Below are 18,701 nucleotides of genomic sequence, written 5' to 3' on the forward strand. Positions count from 1 at the left end.
TAATATTTCTCTTAAATTTCTTTTTCATCACCATAGATACACCACATTTTGCTGTTTCTTCTTTTGGTATACCAGAGTAAATATGCATATAGTCATCTGGTTCTTTCATTCCTGACCCTTTCCTTTTTTGTTTCTGTTAAGATCACAAAGTCAATTTTCATTCCTTTTATTTCTTTAACTCTCTTGTTTCTTTGATCTGATCCTGTGTACATTCCCTGTAGCAAAATTCATTGTCTGTTTACCTTGGTTTAGTTGTTTACCATATAATTCATCTGGTTTCATTTTCCTGGAGCTTTCTGTTGCGGTGTGATTTTTATTTTTTATAGGAGATAGGGTGCAGGCCTATCGTCCATGTTATAAAAAAAAAACCCAGTTTCTTATTTAAACATGTTTTGTTTATACAATGATAATTTAAGTTCTGTAATGTTATATAAAATTTATAAATTTTTCTGTTATTCATTAAACATGTTAACATAGTTTTAATAATTTAAGTTATATCAGTTATTATCTATTTACAATTATGTATAACAATGTTTGTATTAATAACGTTGCTAAGAGTTCTGTAACCCCTTTGTAAAGGCAAAAGCCATAACAAATAAATGATTGATTGATTGATATATGTCACACTACAGAAGGCCACTATATTAAATATTGATACATGTCATATTGTCAGGAAATTTATGAATACAGACACACACACTGACATACTTTTTTAATTTGTGTTTTGTTTTGGTTACTATGTTTTGACTCATTTTCCGGCATAGTAAACAGCCACTGGTGTCAATTGAGTATAATTCACAAAACCCAATAATAATAAGCTGCTAATTGTTTTGTTGTCCTGTAAATGAAAACTCTGTTCCTGATTTTAAGTTGGTTAAATTACAATGTTATCATTTTATTCTACTGGAAGAATGTTTTTCTTTAACATTTATTTAACAACTGGTTTTATTACGTGTGATTAATTTTATTTTTTTGTCACAGTTTAACTGGTATGTTAGTAACCTTGGAGTTTCCAGCATTCTGGTCTCCTCTGATTATGTGCAGCATATGTTGGTCAATCCATGAAAATACAGTATGATTAATTCTAGAACAGAGTTCACTTTTTCACATTTAGTTTTACTAAGGAAAAATTCTTTTATAAATATGAGGAATGTAATTCAGATATGTTAAGCAAAGAAATAGATTTAAAATGAATCTATTTTGAATCTGTTTTGTTGGTGCAATGAAAGTCTTACGTGCTTAGCCATAGTATTTAATAAGTTAATGCAACTAGTACAAAATTATTATTTTAATAAAGCTTGATTAATTACTTACAATAAGTAATTTTGATTTTTATATAATGCTGCTGATTTCTTTAAGTTCTTTCATCATTTGACTTTTTTATTAAAGATTTATATTTCATTTGATAGTGACTTCTTAAATTAATTTTTTTTGCATAATCCTCTTTCTTTTTATCAGTATTTTAATAGTACCAAAAGATATTTAATTATATGAATGCAATGACTGAAAAGAACAAAAATATGCATTAGTCTTCTCATAAGCAGTGAGAATAGTTTCAATGCCAAGTAACTTGGTTCTGAAGATCAACTTCATTATATTTCTGAAAATAATAAAAGTTACTAAATATACAAATACCAATCACTTTATTACTAGCAAAAATTTTACTATGAACAAGTATTTTGATCTAATTTACCCCATATTTGGTTTTTTATTTTTTGAGTGAATTAGAGAATTTGTTACATTATGAAAAAATGTAAAATGGTTCCATGATGTAATTTTAGAACATATTCAAAAGGTAGAGAATCTGAAGATGGTCTAAATTACACCAAAAGTATTTGTTCATAGTAAAATTATGGTGGCAATAAGCTAGTTTGTGTTAATATATTTATTTGGATGGTACAATTGTCAAGTTTGCTGATTAATGATGAATGATTAATTGGGATTGTATAATTGCCTCTTCATAAAATAAATCATTAAATAATTGTTGTTAGGTACTCTTCTTCTTCTTCTTCTGGTTCCATATTCATTTCTGAATGTAGGACTAGTATTATAACAATCTCAATTGTGCTTCATGTGTGAGTTCTTCTGCTTTCATATTATTCCATTCACATATATTACCTAACCAACTTTTCCTTCGCCTTCCTGGGCTTTTCTTTCCACAGATTTTTCCGTCTAAAATATTTCTCAAAATTTCATATTTACTTCCTCGGATGATGTGGCCAAAATACCCCGTCTTTCTTCTTTTAACTGTATTTAAAACTTCTTTTTCTTTCCCCATTCTTTCCAAAACTTCCTCATTTGTTATTCTATCTGTCCAAGATATTTTTAAAATTCTTCTATATAACCACATTTCGAATGCTTCAAGTTTGTTTAACGTATTTTTATCTAAGGTCCACGTTTCTACTCCATAAAACAAAACTGACATCACATAGCACCTTAACATTCTAATTTTAAGATGTAAATTAAAAACATTGCATTTGAAAAATTTCTGCATTCTGATAAAAGTACCTCTCGCATTTTCTATTCTAGATTTAATTTCTTTAATGCATCTGCCATCTTCCTGTATGATAGTCCCCAAATACTTAATTGATGAAACTGTATCAATTGTCCTGTTTTGTATCTGCAACGTTACATTATCTATATTTTTCTTGCATGAAATAAGTAGCTTTGTTTTCTTATAATTCATCTGAAGTCCATATAATTTACTTATTGAATTAATCTTTTCCATTAGTATTGTCAAATCATTTATATTTTCTGCTAAAACCACTGTATCGTCAGCATAACGTATATTATTTACATTCATCCCATTTATTACAATCCCAATGTGTTCCATATCTTCTAAAGCTTCTTTAAAAATTTCATCTGAATAAATATTAAAAAGTAAAGGTGATAAAATACATCCTTGCCTTACTCCTCTTTTTATTTCTATTTCTTCAGATAATTCAGAATCAATTAAAATGTTGGCCTTCTGTTCCCAGTAAAGATTTGTTATAATTTGCAATTCATTTCTATCAATTCCTTTCTTCCTAAGTATATCTATTAATTTATCATGCAGAATTCTATCAAATGCTTTTTCGTAGTCTATAAAACAGGCGTATATATCCTTGTTAACCTCTAAACTTCTTTCTACCAGAACTCTATAAGCAAAAAGAGCTTCTCTTGTTCCACAAGATTTTCTAAACCCAAACTGTGTGTTGCTTAAATCTTCTTCACATTTTTTATATATTCTTGTATGAATTATTCTTAAGAAAATTTTTAAAACGTGACTCATCAGGCTTATAGTTCTATAATCACCACACTTTTTTGCATTGTCTTTTTTGGGAATTGCTATAAACGTAGACATTAAAAGATCTTGAGGAATTACACCACTTTCGTAAATAATGTTGTAAAAATCCACTAAAATATCAAGACTATCTTCATCCAGTAATTTCAAAATTTCAGGGGGAACTTCATCTGGTCCGGTAGCTTTACCTTCTTTAGTTGTTCTAATTGCATTCTTTACTTCTACTTTTAGTATTGTTGGTCCTTCTTCTTTATCAATTATTATTATAGGTTTTAAATTTCTCTCGTCAAAATATAATTTTTCAACATACTCTTTCCATAATTTCAGTTTTTCCCCCAATTCCAAAACTAAATCATCCTTTTCATTTAAAATATTAGTAAATTTATTTCTTCTATTTGTTCTGGTAAGCTCTTTAATTTTCTTATGTACATTATACGTTGTTAGGTACACTGGTGTGTAAACAGTTGTTTTTTTGCTATAAATCCACAAGAAATCACTTGGGAGCAGGGGCTGATCTACGTAGGGACTAATAGGGCTTAAGCCCTGGCCCCCAAGTGTCAAGAGCCCACAAAGATTGATTATCATGAATTTTTAATACTTTTTCATTAACAATAAGCAATTATTGTATGGTAAAAAATAGTTAATATTAATAATATAATAATAATGATAATCTACAATATTATTTGTATTAACAAAGAATGTGGTCCCATTGGACTTCAATAAGCCCTAGGCCCAGAAAAACCTAGATCTGTCCATGCCTGGGAGACATGAAATTCAGAATACAGAGACAGTATTTTGTACTTAAAGGATGAAGAAAGTATACTAGCACAAAAATGAATAGAACACATACAGTATGGAATCAAAGCCTCCCTCTTATTGTAATCTTGCATTGCGTGCGCTTACTGCACATGTTCTACATGCTCCCATGTTACCCGTGATGTCTTCTTACTGAATACGAATCACCTTCCTACTGAGTTGGGTGTTTATTGTACTGATTGCAAGAAGACCACTTCATGGCTGTCTGCTTGAAAATTACATTGTTGCTTAAGTTTTGCACATTAGTGTATTTTATAAAGTATCTTATAAAATTTCATTTTTTTAAAATTTTAATCTTTTATGATAATAGTTTTGCTTGATATTTGCCCATTAAATATATATAAATATTTAAATTCTCACCTAAACATCAAATTTCCAGCAAAACATTCAAATTCAACATTTGAACATTTTCGGCCACTCTTTAATCAGCCTTCATCAGGAAAAGTCGAAATGAAAATAACTGTTCAATTTATAGAATGTTGCCACAGTGTATATATAATTTTTAAAAATTTTTAGAATTCAGTTTGACCAACAGCTGTGACGTATATTATGCAACGTATATTCTTTTAGGAGTCTAAATAATACTTCCATGCATTAGGTACAGGAATATAGACAGACAGCACTTAAGAACATTAGAGGCCGCAGAAATCTACAGGGCCGACATAACAGAAGAGTGCATCAATACGGACTATATTTCTGTACCTAATGCATGGAAGTATTATTTAGACTCTTAAAGGAATATATGTTGCATAATATATGTCACAGCCATTGGTCAAACTGAATTTTTAAAATTTTTAAAAATTACGTATATAACATTGCCACATTCTATAAATAGAACAGTTATTTTCGTTTCGACTTTTCCTGATGAAGGTTGATTAAAGAGTGGCCGAAAACGTTCAAATGTTGAATTTGAGTGTTTTGCTGGAAATTTGATGTTTAGGTGAGAATTTATATATATATTTCCAGTTTAGTGTTGTTGTTTTTTATACATAAATATTTCATATTTTGTTTACATAATTTTTTTTCTAGTTTCTCTAAAACTAACAATAACAATAAATCTCTACAACAATAATTTTTCTTATTCCACTAAATATCACTGTAGAAGGATGTGACTGGATATACATAAAATATATAATCCNATTATTTATTGTGACGTTGTCACAATTCCAGGCTGCAATTTTTTATCATATAAAAATATGATTAAAAATTGCAGCCTGTGATTTATTTACTTAAAAATATATCCTCTCCACTTCAAATTAGTACTGGCTTGCCCTGTACATCATACTTTTCTTTTAACAATAGAGTCGTGCCTGTTATCTAACTAACACGTTTTGGGAGAAAAGTTTTGAATTGAAATAACATGACTTTCAGTTTGCATCGGAAATTTATATATAGTTAATTGGGGCCTCCTGTCCCTAAGGTTTCATATCTGTTTTAGTCTTTCATCTATATAACTCCGTTCTTGAGATTAAGGAAAGATGGATAGACAGATCGAAGACAATGGGAATTTATAGGTCTACAGTTTTTTCAAATTGCATCCCACTTACATAAATTGTCTTTAATTATGTTGGGTTAGTTTTGTTAATTTATTAGTCAGAGATAAGGTTCACATTTAGACATTTATCATGGGGTGGGGCATAAAATCTGATTTTTCTGACTGATACGTATTGCTGAGATTGATACTTCATCATAGTGCAAGTCGAGGAAGTTGTCTTTTCTCTCCTCATTCTCTCCATTTCTCATGTCTCTTCTTTATACTGCTGTATATGCTGACTTTGCCAATTTTTCAGTGAAATTTTCTGACATTGGGTGTGAGGTATCCCTTCAAATTCTCCAGTAAGCTTTGTTGCTATCAGATATATGATTTGTATACAAAGCAGATAAAGGGTTTGATTGTTTTATTATTCATTTGTTGTGTTTTTTCCTATAACCATTGGTGAATAAGAAACATGGCCATCTCTATTTGTTTATTCAGTATACTAGCATGTGGACAGCATGATTGTACTGCTATAATAATGTTTAGTGTAGGGTTTGAATCCTGCTCTGCCCTATTATTTTCTTTCAAAACCTTCTAAATTAATTAATAAATATTAATTTAATTTATGTTTAGTATGTATTTATATTCACATAATAAAAGAAATTAGGGCTTAGCATCCTGTTACCTTTGCATTCTACCAGATCTGTTTGCTTGATATGTAAGAAGCTAAGAACTGCATGATTGGCTATGTAACTGATTTAAAACTATGCAATTGGCACATAAATAACTACATTTATTGACTATGTAGGATTCTTCAATTAAACATACTTGGACACTATGCACTTTCCTTTCTTTTGCTTTTTTAATGCTTCCAGCAGACTGCCTTCTATTCTGAAGTAACCAATGTAAGTAACCTAACCATCCATAATAGCCAGGGTTGCCAACTATGGGTTTGAACCAAACTATCTAGTTCTATGGGTTTTGTCTGGTATCCGTTTGAGAGGTCAAACCAAATACTAGACAATTTCATCTGAATAATGTACTAATCTACTATGTTAATTTACTAATAACTTTGTATAATCAAAATTTTCATATTAAACTATTTATAAGTTTTTTGACATTGATTCAAGTTAATGTTTTGTTATTTTTTAACATAAAAATGGATTATATACTTGATTATGTCTGAGCAAATAGGCACGACTTTAATATTTCTGACAATCACATTTTATCGTTATTTATTGATAAATTAATTAACTTATATCACAATTGCTTCCATAAATCAGACATTCTTTCAAATGCAATGTAGTTAAGAAAACAATATGAAGTAAGAAATAAACTATGTGATAATAATTTACTTGTTAATAAACAGAAAATTTCTTTCAAAAATAGGCGGATGGCACTGAAAATTAATGTCAGATGTGGTAATTGGTGTATGAATGAGACTGAAGCTTATTACTCAAAAAATATGTATTTTTAAAAGTTTATTAGTACCCTAACAGAACATTTCCAGTTCTCATAAAAATTTCAGAATGAAAACACATATAAAAAGCTAGCTATTTGTAATGGAACTGGATGTGTTGCCATGATTATTTTGAATTATTTTTGTTTAAAGAAACAATAACTTTATTAATATTATTTATTTTTATGGTTAATACTTTTATGCATTCGAAGAAGGCCGAAAATGTTCGTACTCGTATATAAACGGCTAGAAACAAGTGAAAAAGGTTTTGTCGTGGTCATCTTTATGGTTAATTTAATAAGTTTTGGTTGTTTTGATATTTAGTTAGTTAATTTAATAATTTTAAATTTGAAAAGTAGTAATGTTCTACCAAAAGAATGATTATTTACTAATTAGTACAAATAACAATTAGCAAATTATTAATCAGTATATATCTGTATATTTAGAAATTCAAAACAGTAGATTTGTCAAATTGATTTATTTTGTAAATGGAGGGACTTATTTTAAATATACATCTTAATATCAGTAAATATAACCGTAAGTCAAATATTTAATAGCTATTTTAATATTTTATTTCAGTAAGAAAATTCTTACAGAATTAAATTTAATTTGTTTCAATGTAACTTTATTATTGTTTTTATAGTTGTACTTAAAAATGGGAAAATTAATTGCCAAAAATATTTATTTTTAAAGAATTTTGATTTCTTGAAAGAAACTGTTTGTATGTTTTATTTAAAATTATTAATTTTGAAAATATTTTTACTTTTTTTTAAAAGTAATTTGTAACATATGTGTTTTAATTATGATTGCCTGTTATATTTTGTATAAAACGTTACATCTCTGTAAACAATATTAGACTAAAACATACCTTACTTTCTTGGAGTTGCAATGAGTATTATTTGTTTGAAAGTGCTAGAATACATATATAAAAAATTTTTTAAACTCCAAGAAAGTAAGTATAGTTTAATAACCTAAAATTTGGTTACAGTAGAGCATTGATTATCCGAATATCAATGAACCGAAACAGCAATTAACCGAAAGCTTTCCAGTTGGCAAATTTAAATTTCCACTAGTGCTGTGGTGCTGTAATTTTTGGCTATGTCTTGGGCTACTCCAATATTTTTTTTTGTTGGTGTGCGTGTTTTAGCTGGCAGCACTGGCGCGACCACGAGAGGATACTTAAGGACGTGCCAGGATTTGAATGAATTTCAACATGGGATAGGTTAATATATTTTTTGTACGTAATCGGTTATCCGAAAAATCGATTTTCCGAACAATCCCAGTCCCCAATTGATTTGGATAATCGATGCTCTAGTGTATTTTTCATAATGTCTTATAATACTTGAAATTGACTTTATTATTATAATAAATTAATTTTATTCTATATATTGCTACTTTAGTTTTTTTAATTAAAATTTTTATGCCTAAAAAGTAAAAATAAAAATTATGTACTACTGGACAAATAAAACAGTTATGCTATTTAGTAATGTTATGTTATGTTAGTAGTAGCTGAGAAAATCAAATTCCTAATTTATTTTTATCTCAAGATAGTTGAAGATATGTTCAAGTTTCTTAGATTATAATGTTCTCAGATGTTTTCTATGATTTTTTAGGGAAATTGTGTTAAATCGTTCAAAGTGGTGTGGTGTGGTATTTTTAGGTTTAATGACTGTTGACATTTTAACGAACATGAAATTGTAGATTTAATAAATAATACATGATTATCTTATCTGGCAATTTTGCTTTTAACATTATCATTAGGAATCAAATCTTCTGAAGTTGGTAGCCCTACTACTATTTTGTGTTAAATTTAATAATTAGAAATAAATAAATTGAATTTAGAATGTTCTGGAAGAAAAATTTCTTAGTATCTTATTTATTAAGTAGCCATGTTATAGCTTGATGAGAATCTGGCTGTATTGTTTGATTATTAACATATATTGGGCTTGTTTTACATGTAAGAATAAAGAACAAAGGTTTCTCCAAAAACAGATTATGTTTGAAGGGTCTTGAAAATAAGAAATAATGAAGAAAGTAAAATGTATATTGGGAAGGAAGAAGAAAGAATGAGTAGTTTTAAAAATAAAGAGTTGGTACAAACAGATGAAAAGAGACAATTGTTAGACTTACTTATCTTTAATCTAATACTTGTATGTTTAAAAGCTAAGGGTGATCTGAACAATGTGGTTGTTTAGCTTAATTAATGTACATTTAACCAGTTAAAATTTGAAAAATGCAATTTCATTTGACATTCCAATCTCAACTATTTATGACTGAGGATGACCTGTTAATTAGACTGAAAACATTTTCACCATTCAAATTTCACCACTATGAAAGATGCATTAATTAAGCTGTTTAAAAGTTTTTGTTTTAAATAGAAGTCTGACTTTGAATTAAAATAAAAGTTGATTAAGGAATGTTTTTGTCAGCTTGTTAATGATTGTATGGATCTTCTCCAAAGTCAGTTCAACAACAGGATATTTAAAGAATTTCAAAATTCTTTAAAGTGTTCATCACAACAAATTTTCAAACAGTTACTGTTTTCTGAGTGATATGACTATATGTAGTCTGATGATGTTTAGGCACTAAAAAAGATTGTTTTTGGCACCTAAAAAGGCACAAAAATTATAAAATTTTTAAAAATAGGCACTTAAAATTAGAAATAACAAAAAATATGAAGTTAAAAAAATATATTTAAAAAAACATTCTTACTGTTATTTTCTATGTACAAATAACTATTAAAAACTGAATTTTGCATTGATATTAGTTGAATTGCATTAATTAAAACTATTAAATGTTTTATTTAATGAATTTATTTATTTTCTTTTTCCAAAAAAGTTTATTTAGCTTTAATGATATAATTTGCATTGTTACTAAAATTTTTTAAGATTGCAAATTTTCAATTTGTGTCTTTTTGGTATGAAAATCATTTTATGAACCAAAAATGATTTTTTTATTTTTACAGACATTACTGGTATATATTTATTTAATCATACATTTGATATAAGAAAATAATAAGTCACACATTTTATACTATTTCCAACAAAAACTGTTTAATAAAACTTTACAAAATGAATGTTTTTGGCTACATTAAGTGGTCTGTTTCAGGATTTAACATTTAGAAATCAAATGTCTCTTAGGTGTGATCTATTATACATATGATCCAGCTCATTACATAGAGAATTAATACAGGAAAATCAACTGAGATAACTTCTTTGCCATTCAACAAATCATAGAGACAGTTGATAATTCCATAACCAGTATTTTTCTCTACAATATTTTGTAAATTTTTATAAATTTGTTTTCTATATTTACCTGGAACACTTTCTAGTGTTTACTTTGCAGGCAAAAACAAAGCCATTCACTCAGAAAGACAAACCTCTTGCTTCTAACTGGTGAATAGTATCTGCAAGAAAAATAAAGTGTGAATTCACTTAAACTAAATTCTTTCCAAATTCTTTTTCTTGTAAGATGCTTTGTGTTTTTTTTTTTTTATTGATTGTGCATCATTTTCTAAAAACTCATTGACTATTCCTACAATTTTCTCAAAGTTTTTAGCAATAACATTCAGCTGCCTTCAACCCAATTTTTCAGTGAATTACAGTGGATTTAGATGATAGTGGCATATTTGATAACTTTTGTTCAAAAACATTCATTCTAGAAGGGGATTTCAAAAACACCTTTTTAATAGAAATTAATGTGTTCAAACATGGAAAACATTTTTGAACTTTGCAAACTTAATGGAGACCTTGTACAAGGCATATTAAGTAAAGGAGATATGAATAAAAGGCCTTCAAATACTTTCCTGCCAAGGTCACGTATGAAGCAACATGTGTTTTGCTTCTAAAAAATGAAGCAAAAGTACATTTTTGTCTTCAATGCTATGATAGAGTCTATATTTCAGTTTTATATTTATGAAGTAAGCTATATTTCTAGCCATTAGTTTTTTATACCTGCTTTGAGAATAAAAGATATAGATTACCATATTCATTTTGATTCACTTTTCCAACTAATAAATTTGTAATGACCATTCTGTTGAATCTGTCATTTCATCTACCAAAACCATATAATAGAGTCTCTGGTGTCCTTTTAAATTTTTTGTAAATTTTCTTCATAAAGACAACCAAGTCAGTTTTTTCAAAAAGTCAACTCAGACAGCTTGACTTCCTTGCAGTATTTCTCCAAGAATGCTCTCATTGTTAGATTTTCAATAACATTCCATGGAATATTTGCACTAGCAAAAAATGTGACAAAGGTCATTATAAAAATCTTTTTTCTTCCATATATGAAACATATATGAAATATTAGAATTACATTTTTATTGCAGACCTGGAACAGAATAGGTGTGCCATTCATGGTATAGCAATCTGAACTGTGACATCCACTGTTGTTATAACATCATTTTTGAAGATTTTTGTTTAGGCATTATGTATAATTTACAGAGGAAGTGAAAATGAACAACACTGAGTTCAAATTTTAAGAAAGAAATGCTTAATATAAGTAGATGAATAAAACACTATATGATAATTTTTTGCTATTAAGTCACTTAGTAAAACTGTTTTTAAACGTAATAAAGAATAATAGATTAAATTCATTTAAAAATAATATAAATATTTAAAATATCTGTTTTTAAAAATTAAATATATCATCATATTTCCTTTAATAAATGCTTCAGCATTTATTTACCAAATGAAAAACTCAAACCTAGTGTTTATTAGAGACTGGCAGCTGTCCAACATTGGCATTTATTTGGCAATATTTAGCTTGGCACCAGCACCATAATGCTTATAATATCTATGTTTGGGTTTTATTCATACATATATTGTGAAAGAAGCAAAATTCCTGTCTCTACTCTAAAAAGTTTGAATTTCATTACCTGTACAGAAATTTCTTATACTATAATAACCTAATACTTAGATGGAAAAATGAGTAATCCCAGAATGGTGCATATTAGGGATATGTTTATATGGCAGTTTCCCTTTCAGAGACTAAGGAGGCTGGCAGCAATTTGATAGTAGGCATTCTCAGAGGAAATATAGTATGTTTAGTGTTTTATCATTTTTCCTTGAAACTTAATTGAGTGTATTTACAAAGTGAATTGTTTTTAAATTATGCTACAGTCAAACCCCATTAATACAAAGACAAAGAAACTTAAAAATTGTCATTTTGATTAATACAAACTCATTAACAATGAAATTCCTATCTTCATCCATGGGATCACAAATTTATTTCACATTAATTCAGTTGTTCTCAACCTATCTGAGGCTGTGGAACACCATTTGTATATTTTTTATTACATGGAGCATTAGCATCAATACATTCAAAAATTGATAAGCAATTTCATGTTTATTTTTCTCAGGAAACAATGAAGCAATAAACTAATAAACTTTAATATATTGTATAAAATAGAAACATGGAACAATCTACGAATATAGCAATGGGAATAAACTTGAATAAAAACTTTAAAATCTTTTCTTTTGTGAAATACTCGAGGTAGGTTAAGAACTGGTTATATTAATGCATTGATTAAGAACCACTGCATTAATGTAAACTTTGTATATACTGATAATGTCATATGGGGTTTGACCATATTTCATATTACACTTTGATTTTTTTTTCAAACAAAGAAAAGGCAAATAACAAGCATTAATGTCAAAACAAGGTGCTAAAAAGCCTAAATGTCCAAAATAGGCACCTTAAAACTTTGGTCAATTAGCTTAATGATAAAATTAAGCTACTTGACCAAAGTTTAGATTCACTCAGATATAATTTCAAATCTATAAATCTACAGACTCTTAATAAAAAAAAATAGACATTTTCCTAAACTTGAAATTTTAGTTGTATGTAAATTTTGTTGTTAACAGCCAAAGAGCAAAACTATGCTGTGCACGTAATTTTTAATTGTTAATGTATTTTGAACAATGGATACTGATTATTCTATCATGTTATTTTCAAACATACACCACATTTTAAGAACTTACAGTAGAGTTGTAATATATGAGAATATTTTTTTATCTTATTTCCTGTGATAATATATAGTAATGGTAAACTTTGCAGGAAGTTGTTATTTTATTTCAACATTAACACTTCGATGATATGGATCTTTAATGTAATTGAACATTTTTTGTATAAAATGTTGAGTTTGGTATTTTACATATATTTTTAAATTTAAAGAATCAGTGTAACACTTTCCTATCCAGCAAATTAATTTACTCAAAACTACAAATGTTTTTGACGTAATTTGATAGGTCTTCCTCAGTCCATAATTCATAGAATATGTTATTTCCAAATAGGACAGTTTTAAAAAGGCAATAACAATCCACGAAACCTTTTTATAACAGTGTTGTCTCCGTAACAAACTTCACGAATGTTTTCGACATCCACCGAGGTCTGCTTCAGGTGGTGACTAAACGGTGTCTCCTCTTGACCGTTGGAACAAACTTGACCGTTACTCAACGCAGTATTAAGTTATTAGAAGTCGTTTTGTGTTTAAAAAGGCATTTGGTAGAGCCAAAATTTTCATCATTGCAAACATTTGAGAAAACATTTTACAAGAGACTTGTAAATATTCAAAACTTATTCCATTCGTAACTCAAATAACATATTTAAATACAAATTTTAAATAAGTTTCACAAACCTTTTTACACATTTTCTAGCAGTTTCTTGAGAAAACAAACGTTTTCAGTCATGTTTAATGGCCTTCTTCAGGTTCAATGCTGATTGAACCTGAAGAAGGTCATTAAACAAGTTTTGTGAACCTGGACAAAGCTAGTAAAAAGGTTTTGTGAAACTTATTTAAAGAAGTTCTAGCTTTCTGTGCATGGAATTACGAATTTTAAGCCAACACAGGACTAATAGTCTAAATAAACTAATAAAACCAGTAAACTAGTCTCATCATAGAGAAAAATAAACTTGCTACAGTTTTGGCTTTCTTTGCAAGTGAGCCAGAGATAAACTTGAAAATGCTAAAATTCTGCATGCAAGAGATAATTTAGCACACAAGAGCACATGAACATCTGGCAATTTTTAACTCTACTAATAAAGGAAGATACAACTACAAAGTTACAGAAAGCATTTCAAGTGCATGGAAAATCTTTTATAATTTTTAAAAATCAGGCACAGCATTCTTTCATACCTTCCAGGTGATTAATATTATGTACTGCTGTATAGTAATTTAGTTTTATTTCTGTATTTGAATTATAATATATTAGTTCTGTGTTGGCTTATATTTGTAGGTAAATATGCTATTTGGGTATAAGAATGGAATAAGTTTTGAATATTTAAGTTGGTTAGAATTTGAATTATAACAAGTCTCTTGTAAAATGTTTTCTCAAACGTTTGCATTGATGAAAATTCTGGCTCCACCAAATGCCTTTTTAAAACTATTTGGAAATTACATATCCAAATATGTTTTTGTATGAGTTATGGACTGAAGAAGACCTATCGAATTTAGTCAGAAACGTTTGTAAAGTACCAAAGATCTGCCCAATTGTATTGGCAGATTGTTTGGTATTAATCAAGAATTGGGCTATATGATCTTCATGTTTACGTTTGTAAAGTTTTGAGTAAAGTAAATTACTGGATTAGAAAGTGTTACATTGATTATTTCGACTGATCAATAATTTAGTTTCTTCATTTTTCAAGTAATTATTGTTTGTTAAGTAATTATTGTTAATGTTTATAAGAATATTTAAAACAGTCAGTCATGTTATAACAATGTAAACTTTTCAAGTGTACCTTTTTACAAATTCTCACTTTTAGTATTGATATAATCAATAAGTAACTATTGATTTATTTTGTGATTTATAATACTTAAAATATGTAAGTAAATTTTGGATTGAAATTGGCTTGTGGGTATTAAATTACAGTAAACACTCACTAATACAGATTTTGCTAAACTTGGAGAAATTTTTCAAAAAACTGTACAGTAATTTTAAAATTTCATGACAATAAAAAAATTATGAGTTATTATAATTAATGAGTGTTAGTGAAGATCTGAGTGAAGTTCTTTCCAAACTCTGTCTCGTTGAGTTGGTTTCCGTGTGTATCACGATTCAATGTAGTGATCCAAGTTCGATGGAAAGCACACCTCCACACTCAAATTGTTAATATTTACAGTTTATTTACAGATTCTGTATGCAGAAAGTACAAGTTCAAAAACATAATATATATACAGGATAACAATACGTGGTGACTCATGTACTAGATTGATTTTCCGGGAAATGTTAAACTTTGGAGAGGCCTCAGTTAGCTCGTGGAGTTGGCTTAACTGCACGGTCAGCCCAGTCTCTGCACTAACCCATCCCTGAGATGTTTACCAGAGGAGAACGCTCTCTCTATGCTCAGCGGGTATTCCAAGTGCCGGAGACTACCGTGTACCAGTCTCTTGCCCTTCTCTCCCTCTTCTCTTGTTTGCCCTGCAATTTAAGGTTTTTTTTTGGACGGGGACTTCCGACCAATCGCAACCCCTTCTTGCCCGAACAGCTTACACTCGGGTCCGCCGTCATCTGACGAGAGTGAAGCTTACATAAACGTTCGCCACTTGTTTACATTTAGTTGTTTACCATATGGCAAATGGTCTAACGTCCGACCGCACGTGGGTCCAATTGACAAGGTCATGCTTCTTTTGTTCCCACTCTGCTAAAAGGTTAATACTTTACAGTGTTTTTGATATTCAGAAGTCTTTGTGATATTGTTCATTATATTAATATAGTTGCTAAGTTACTAAAGATTGTACATTGCCATATGCTATACATTGTCATGAGATTTTTTTTTATCTCATTTCCTGTGATAATAAATTCAGTAGTATAATCTAAAACTCAGTAAAACTTACGTATAGAGCTGATTGTAATAAATTACTGTACTGTATATCCATCTTCTCATTTTTTTGCATTGTCAGAGAAAACATCCCGCTAACTTGGATATTCTAAACTTTGATGATGTTTGCTCCTTGTTAAATTGAATTATCAGAGGTTTACTGTATATAATTTATTTGAATTTATTAAATATTTGTTATTTAAATTAACATAGTTTTTCAAAGTAGTGACTCTGAAGAATTTAAAATTTTATTATTTTGTTTATTATATAGGTGCTAAGAACAGCAGGTCCCTGGCATATATGTTTTTTCATCATAATCATCTTCCTTGGTTCATTTTATTTATTGAATCTCATTTTGGCTATTGTTGCCATGTCATATGATGAATTACAAAAAAGAGCTGAAAAGGAAGAGGAAGATGCGCTTCTGGAAGAAGAAAAATATAATGCAGCTGTAGAACGTAGAAGATTGGTAAGTGAATTGTGATGTATGTATTATAAGCTGATTGATTTTTAGTATGCCTATCAACTCTATCACTTATCTCTATATACAAAGACAAAAACACTAAAAGAGTTTCTGGTGGAGTGGAATTACTAATTTGATTAATGCTTTTTGAATACAATCATCCCATTTAGGGGTCACATTAAAACGTCAAAACAACAGTGGTGTGCCATCATTGGAAGCAGTGGATGTGCCGCTTCCCTTGTATTTTCTAAAAAATAAATACATATTAATTTTAATTATATGAAAATAATTGCACAATATTTTATTATAACCACATTATGTATCTTATTACAAATTTCTATACTACACGTGAAAAAAGAAATTAAGATTGCTATTGTATATTCGAATATTAGTGGCAGAGTGGAAGCGCTGTATTGTCAGCATACAAGAAGCCAGATTTGCGCATGCACTTTACAGAGCACCAACCTCACCCAGTTTAGCCGGTGGAAGCCTAGGACCTCGGGTGGATGCTACACATATACCGCATCCAATTCTATCCAGGACTGGTTCTGAGTCACCTGCCCGCTAGATATTTTGCCGTCCTTGCCCGATTACATGAATCATGAGTAGATTTAGTCTATAACTTAACTGAACTGATAAGAATTTACTGGTATATTTTTATGATAGTTCTGTATAGTTGACAGGAGTTAAAAAAANGCGACCATGAGAAGGTACTTAAGGACGTGCCAGGATTTGAATGAATTTCAACATGGGATAGGTTAATATATTTTTTGTACGTAATCGGTTATCCGAAAAATCGATTTTCCGAACAATCCCAGTCCCCAATTGATTTGGATAATCGATGCTCTAGTGTATTTTTCATAATGTCTTATAATACTTGAAATTGACTTTATTATTATAATAAATTAATTTTATTCTATATATTGCTACTTTAGTTTTTTTAATTAAAATTTTTATGCCTAAAAAGTAAAAATAAAAATTATGTACTACTGGACAAATAAAACAGTTATGCTATTTAGTAATGTTATGTTATGTTAGTAGTAGCTGAGAAAATCAAATTCCTAATTTATTTTTATCTCAAGATAGTTGAAGATATGTTCAAGTTTCTTAGATTATAATGTTCTCAGATGTTTTCTATGATTTTTTAGGGAAATTGTGTTAAATCGTTCAAAGTGGTGTGGTGTGGTATTTTTAGGTTTAATGACTGTTGACATTTTAACGAACATGAAATTGTAGATTTAATAAATAATACATGATTATCTTATCTGGCAATTTTGCTTTTAACATTATCATTAGGAATCAAATCTTCTGAAGTTGGTAGCCCTACTACTATTTTGTGTTAAATTTAATAATTAGAAATAAATAAATTGAATTTAGAATGTTCTGGAAGAAAAATTTCTTAGTATCTTATTTATTAAGTAGCCATGTTATAGCTTGATGAGAATCTGGCTGTATTGTTTGATTATTAACATATATTGGGCTTGTTTTACATGTAAGAATAAAGAACAAAGGTTTCTCCAAAAACAGATTATGTTTGAAGGGTCTTGAAAATAAGAAATAATGAAGAAAGTAAAATGTATATTGGGAAGGAAGAAGAAAGAATGAGTAGTTTTAAAAATAAAGAGTTGGTACAAACAGATGAAAAGAGACAATTGTTAGACTTACTTATCTTTAATCTAATACTTGTATGTTTAAAAGCTAAGGGTGATCTGAACAATGTGGTTGTTTAGCTTAATTAATGTACATTTAACCAGTTAAAATTTGAAAAATGCAATTTCATTTGACATTCCAATCTCAACTATTTATGACTGAGGATGACCTGTTAATTAGACTGAAAACATTTTCACCATTCAAATTTCACCACTATGAAAGATGCATTAATTAAGCTGTTTAAAAGTTTTTGTTTTAAATAGAAGTCTGACTTTGAATTAAAATAAAAGTTGATTAAGGAATGTTTTTGTCAGCTTGTTAATGATTGTATGGATCTTCTCCAAAGTCAGTTCAACAACAGGATATTTAAAGAATTTCAAAATTCTTTAAAGTGTTCATCACAACAAATTTTCAAACAGTTACTGTTTTCTGAGTGATATGACTATATGTAGTCTGATGATGTTTAGGCACTAAAAAAGATTGTTTTTGGCACCTAAAAAGGCACAAAAATTATAAAATTTTTAAAAATAGGCACTTAAAATTAGAAATAACAAAAAATATGAAGTTAAAAAAATATATTTAAAGAATTAACTGATTGCCCCTGGAAGTCAGCTTCTTACAGAAACAGCTTCCCTATCATCAAATGTCACGGCACGCCACTGCAAAACAAATCTAGCACTTCTAAACAAATCGACTGCAACACAACACAACAAAATCACTATTTTGTTGTGATAGT

At 28.9% G+C, this 18,701-nt stretch overlaps 1 protein-coding gene across 1 annotated transcript in view; it reads left to right on the forward strand.

Annotated features, from left to right (window-relative positions):
- LOC111626318 (sodium channel protein para-like) overlaps nucleotides 1-18,701 on the forward strand; it is a 303,413-nt gene that overhangs the window by 89,998 nt on the left and 194,714 nt on the right. The window contains exon 2 of the mRNA XM_023369639.1: nucleotides 16,124-16,321. Within this exon, the coding sequence (XP_023225407.1) occupies nucleotides 16,124-16,321 (198 nt within the window). The remainder of the gene's footprint in view (nucleotides 1-16,123; nucleotides 16,322-18,701) is intronic.

The sequence above is a fragment of the Centruroides sculpturatus genome, unplaced genomic scaffold (genome assembly GCF_000671375.1).
Source record: "Centruroides sculpturatus isolate CEXI.00-Female unplaced genomic scaffold, Cexi_2.0 scaffold322, whole genome shotgun sequence".
Taxonomy (NCBI): Eukaryota; Metazoa; Arthropoda; class Arachnida; order Scorpiones; family Buthidae; genus Centruroides; species Centruroides sculpturatus.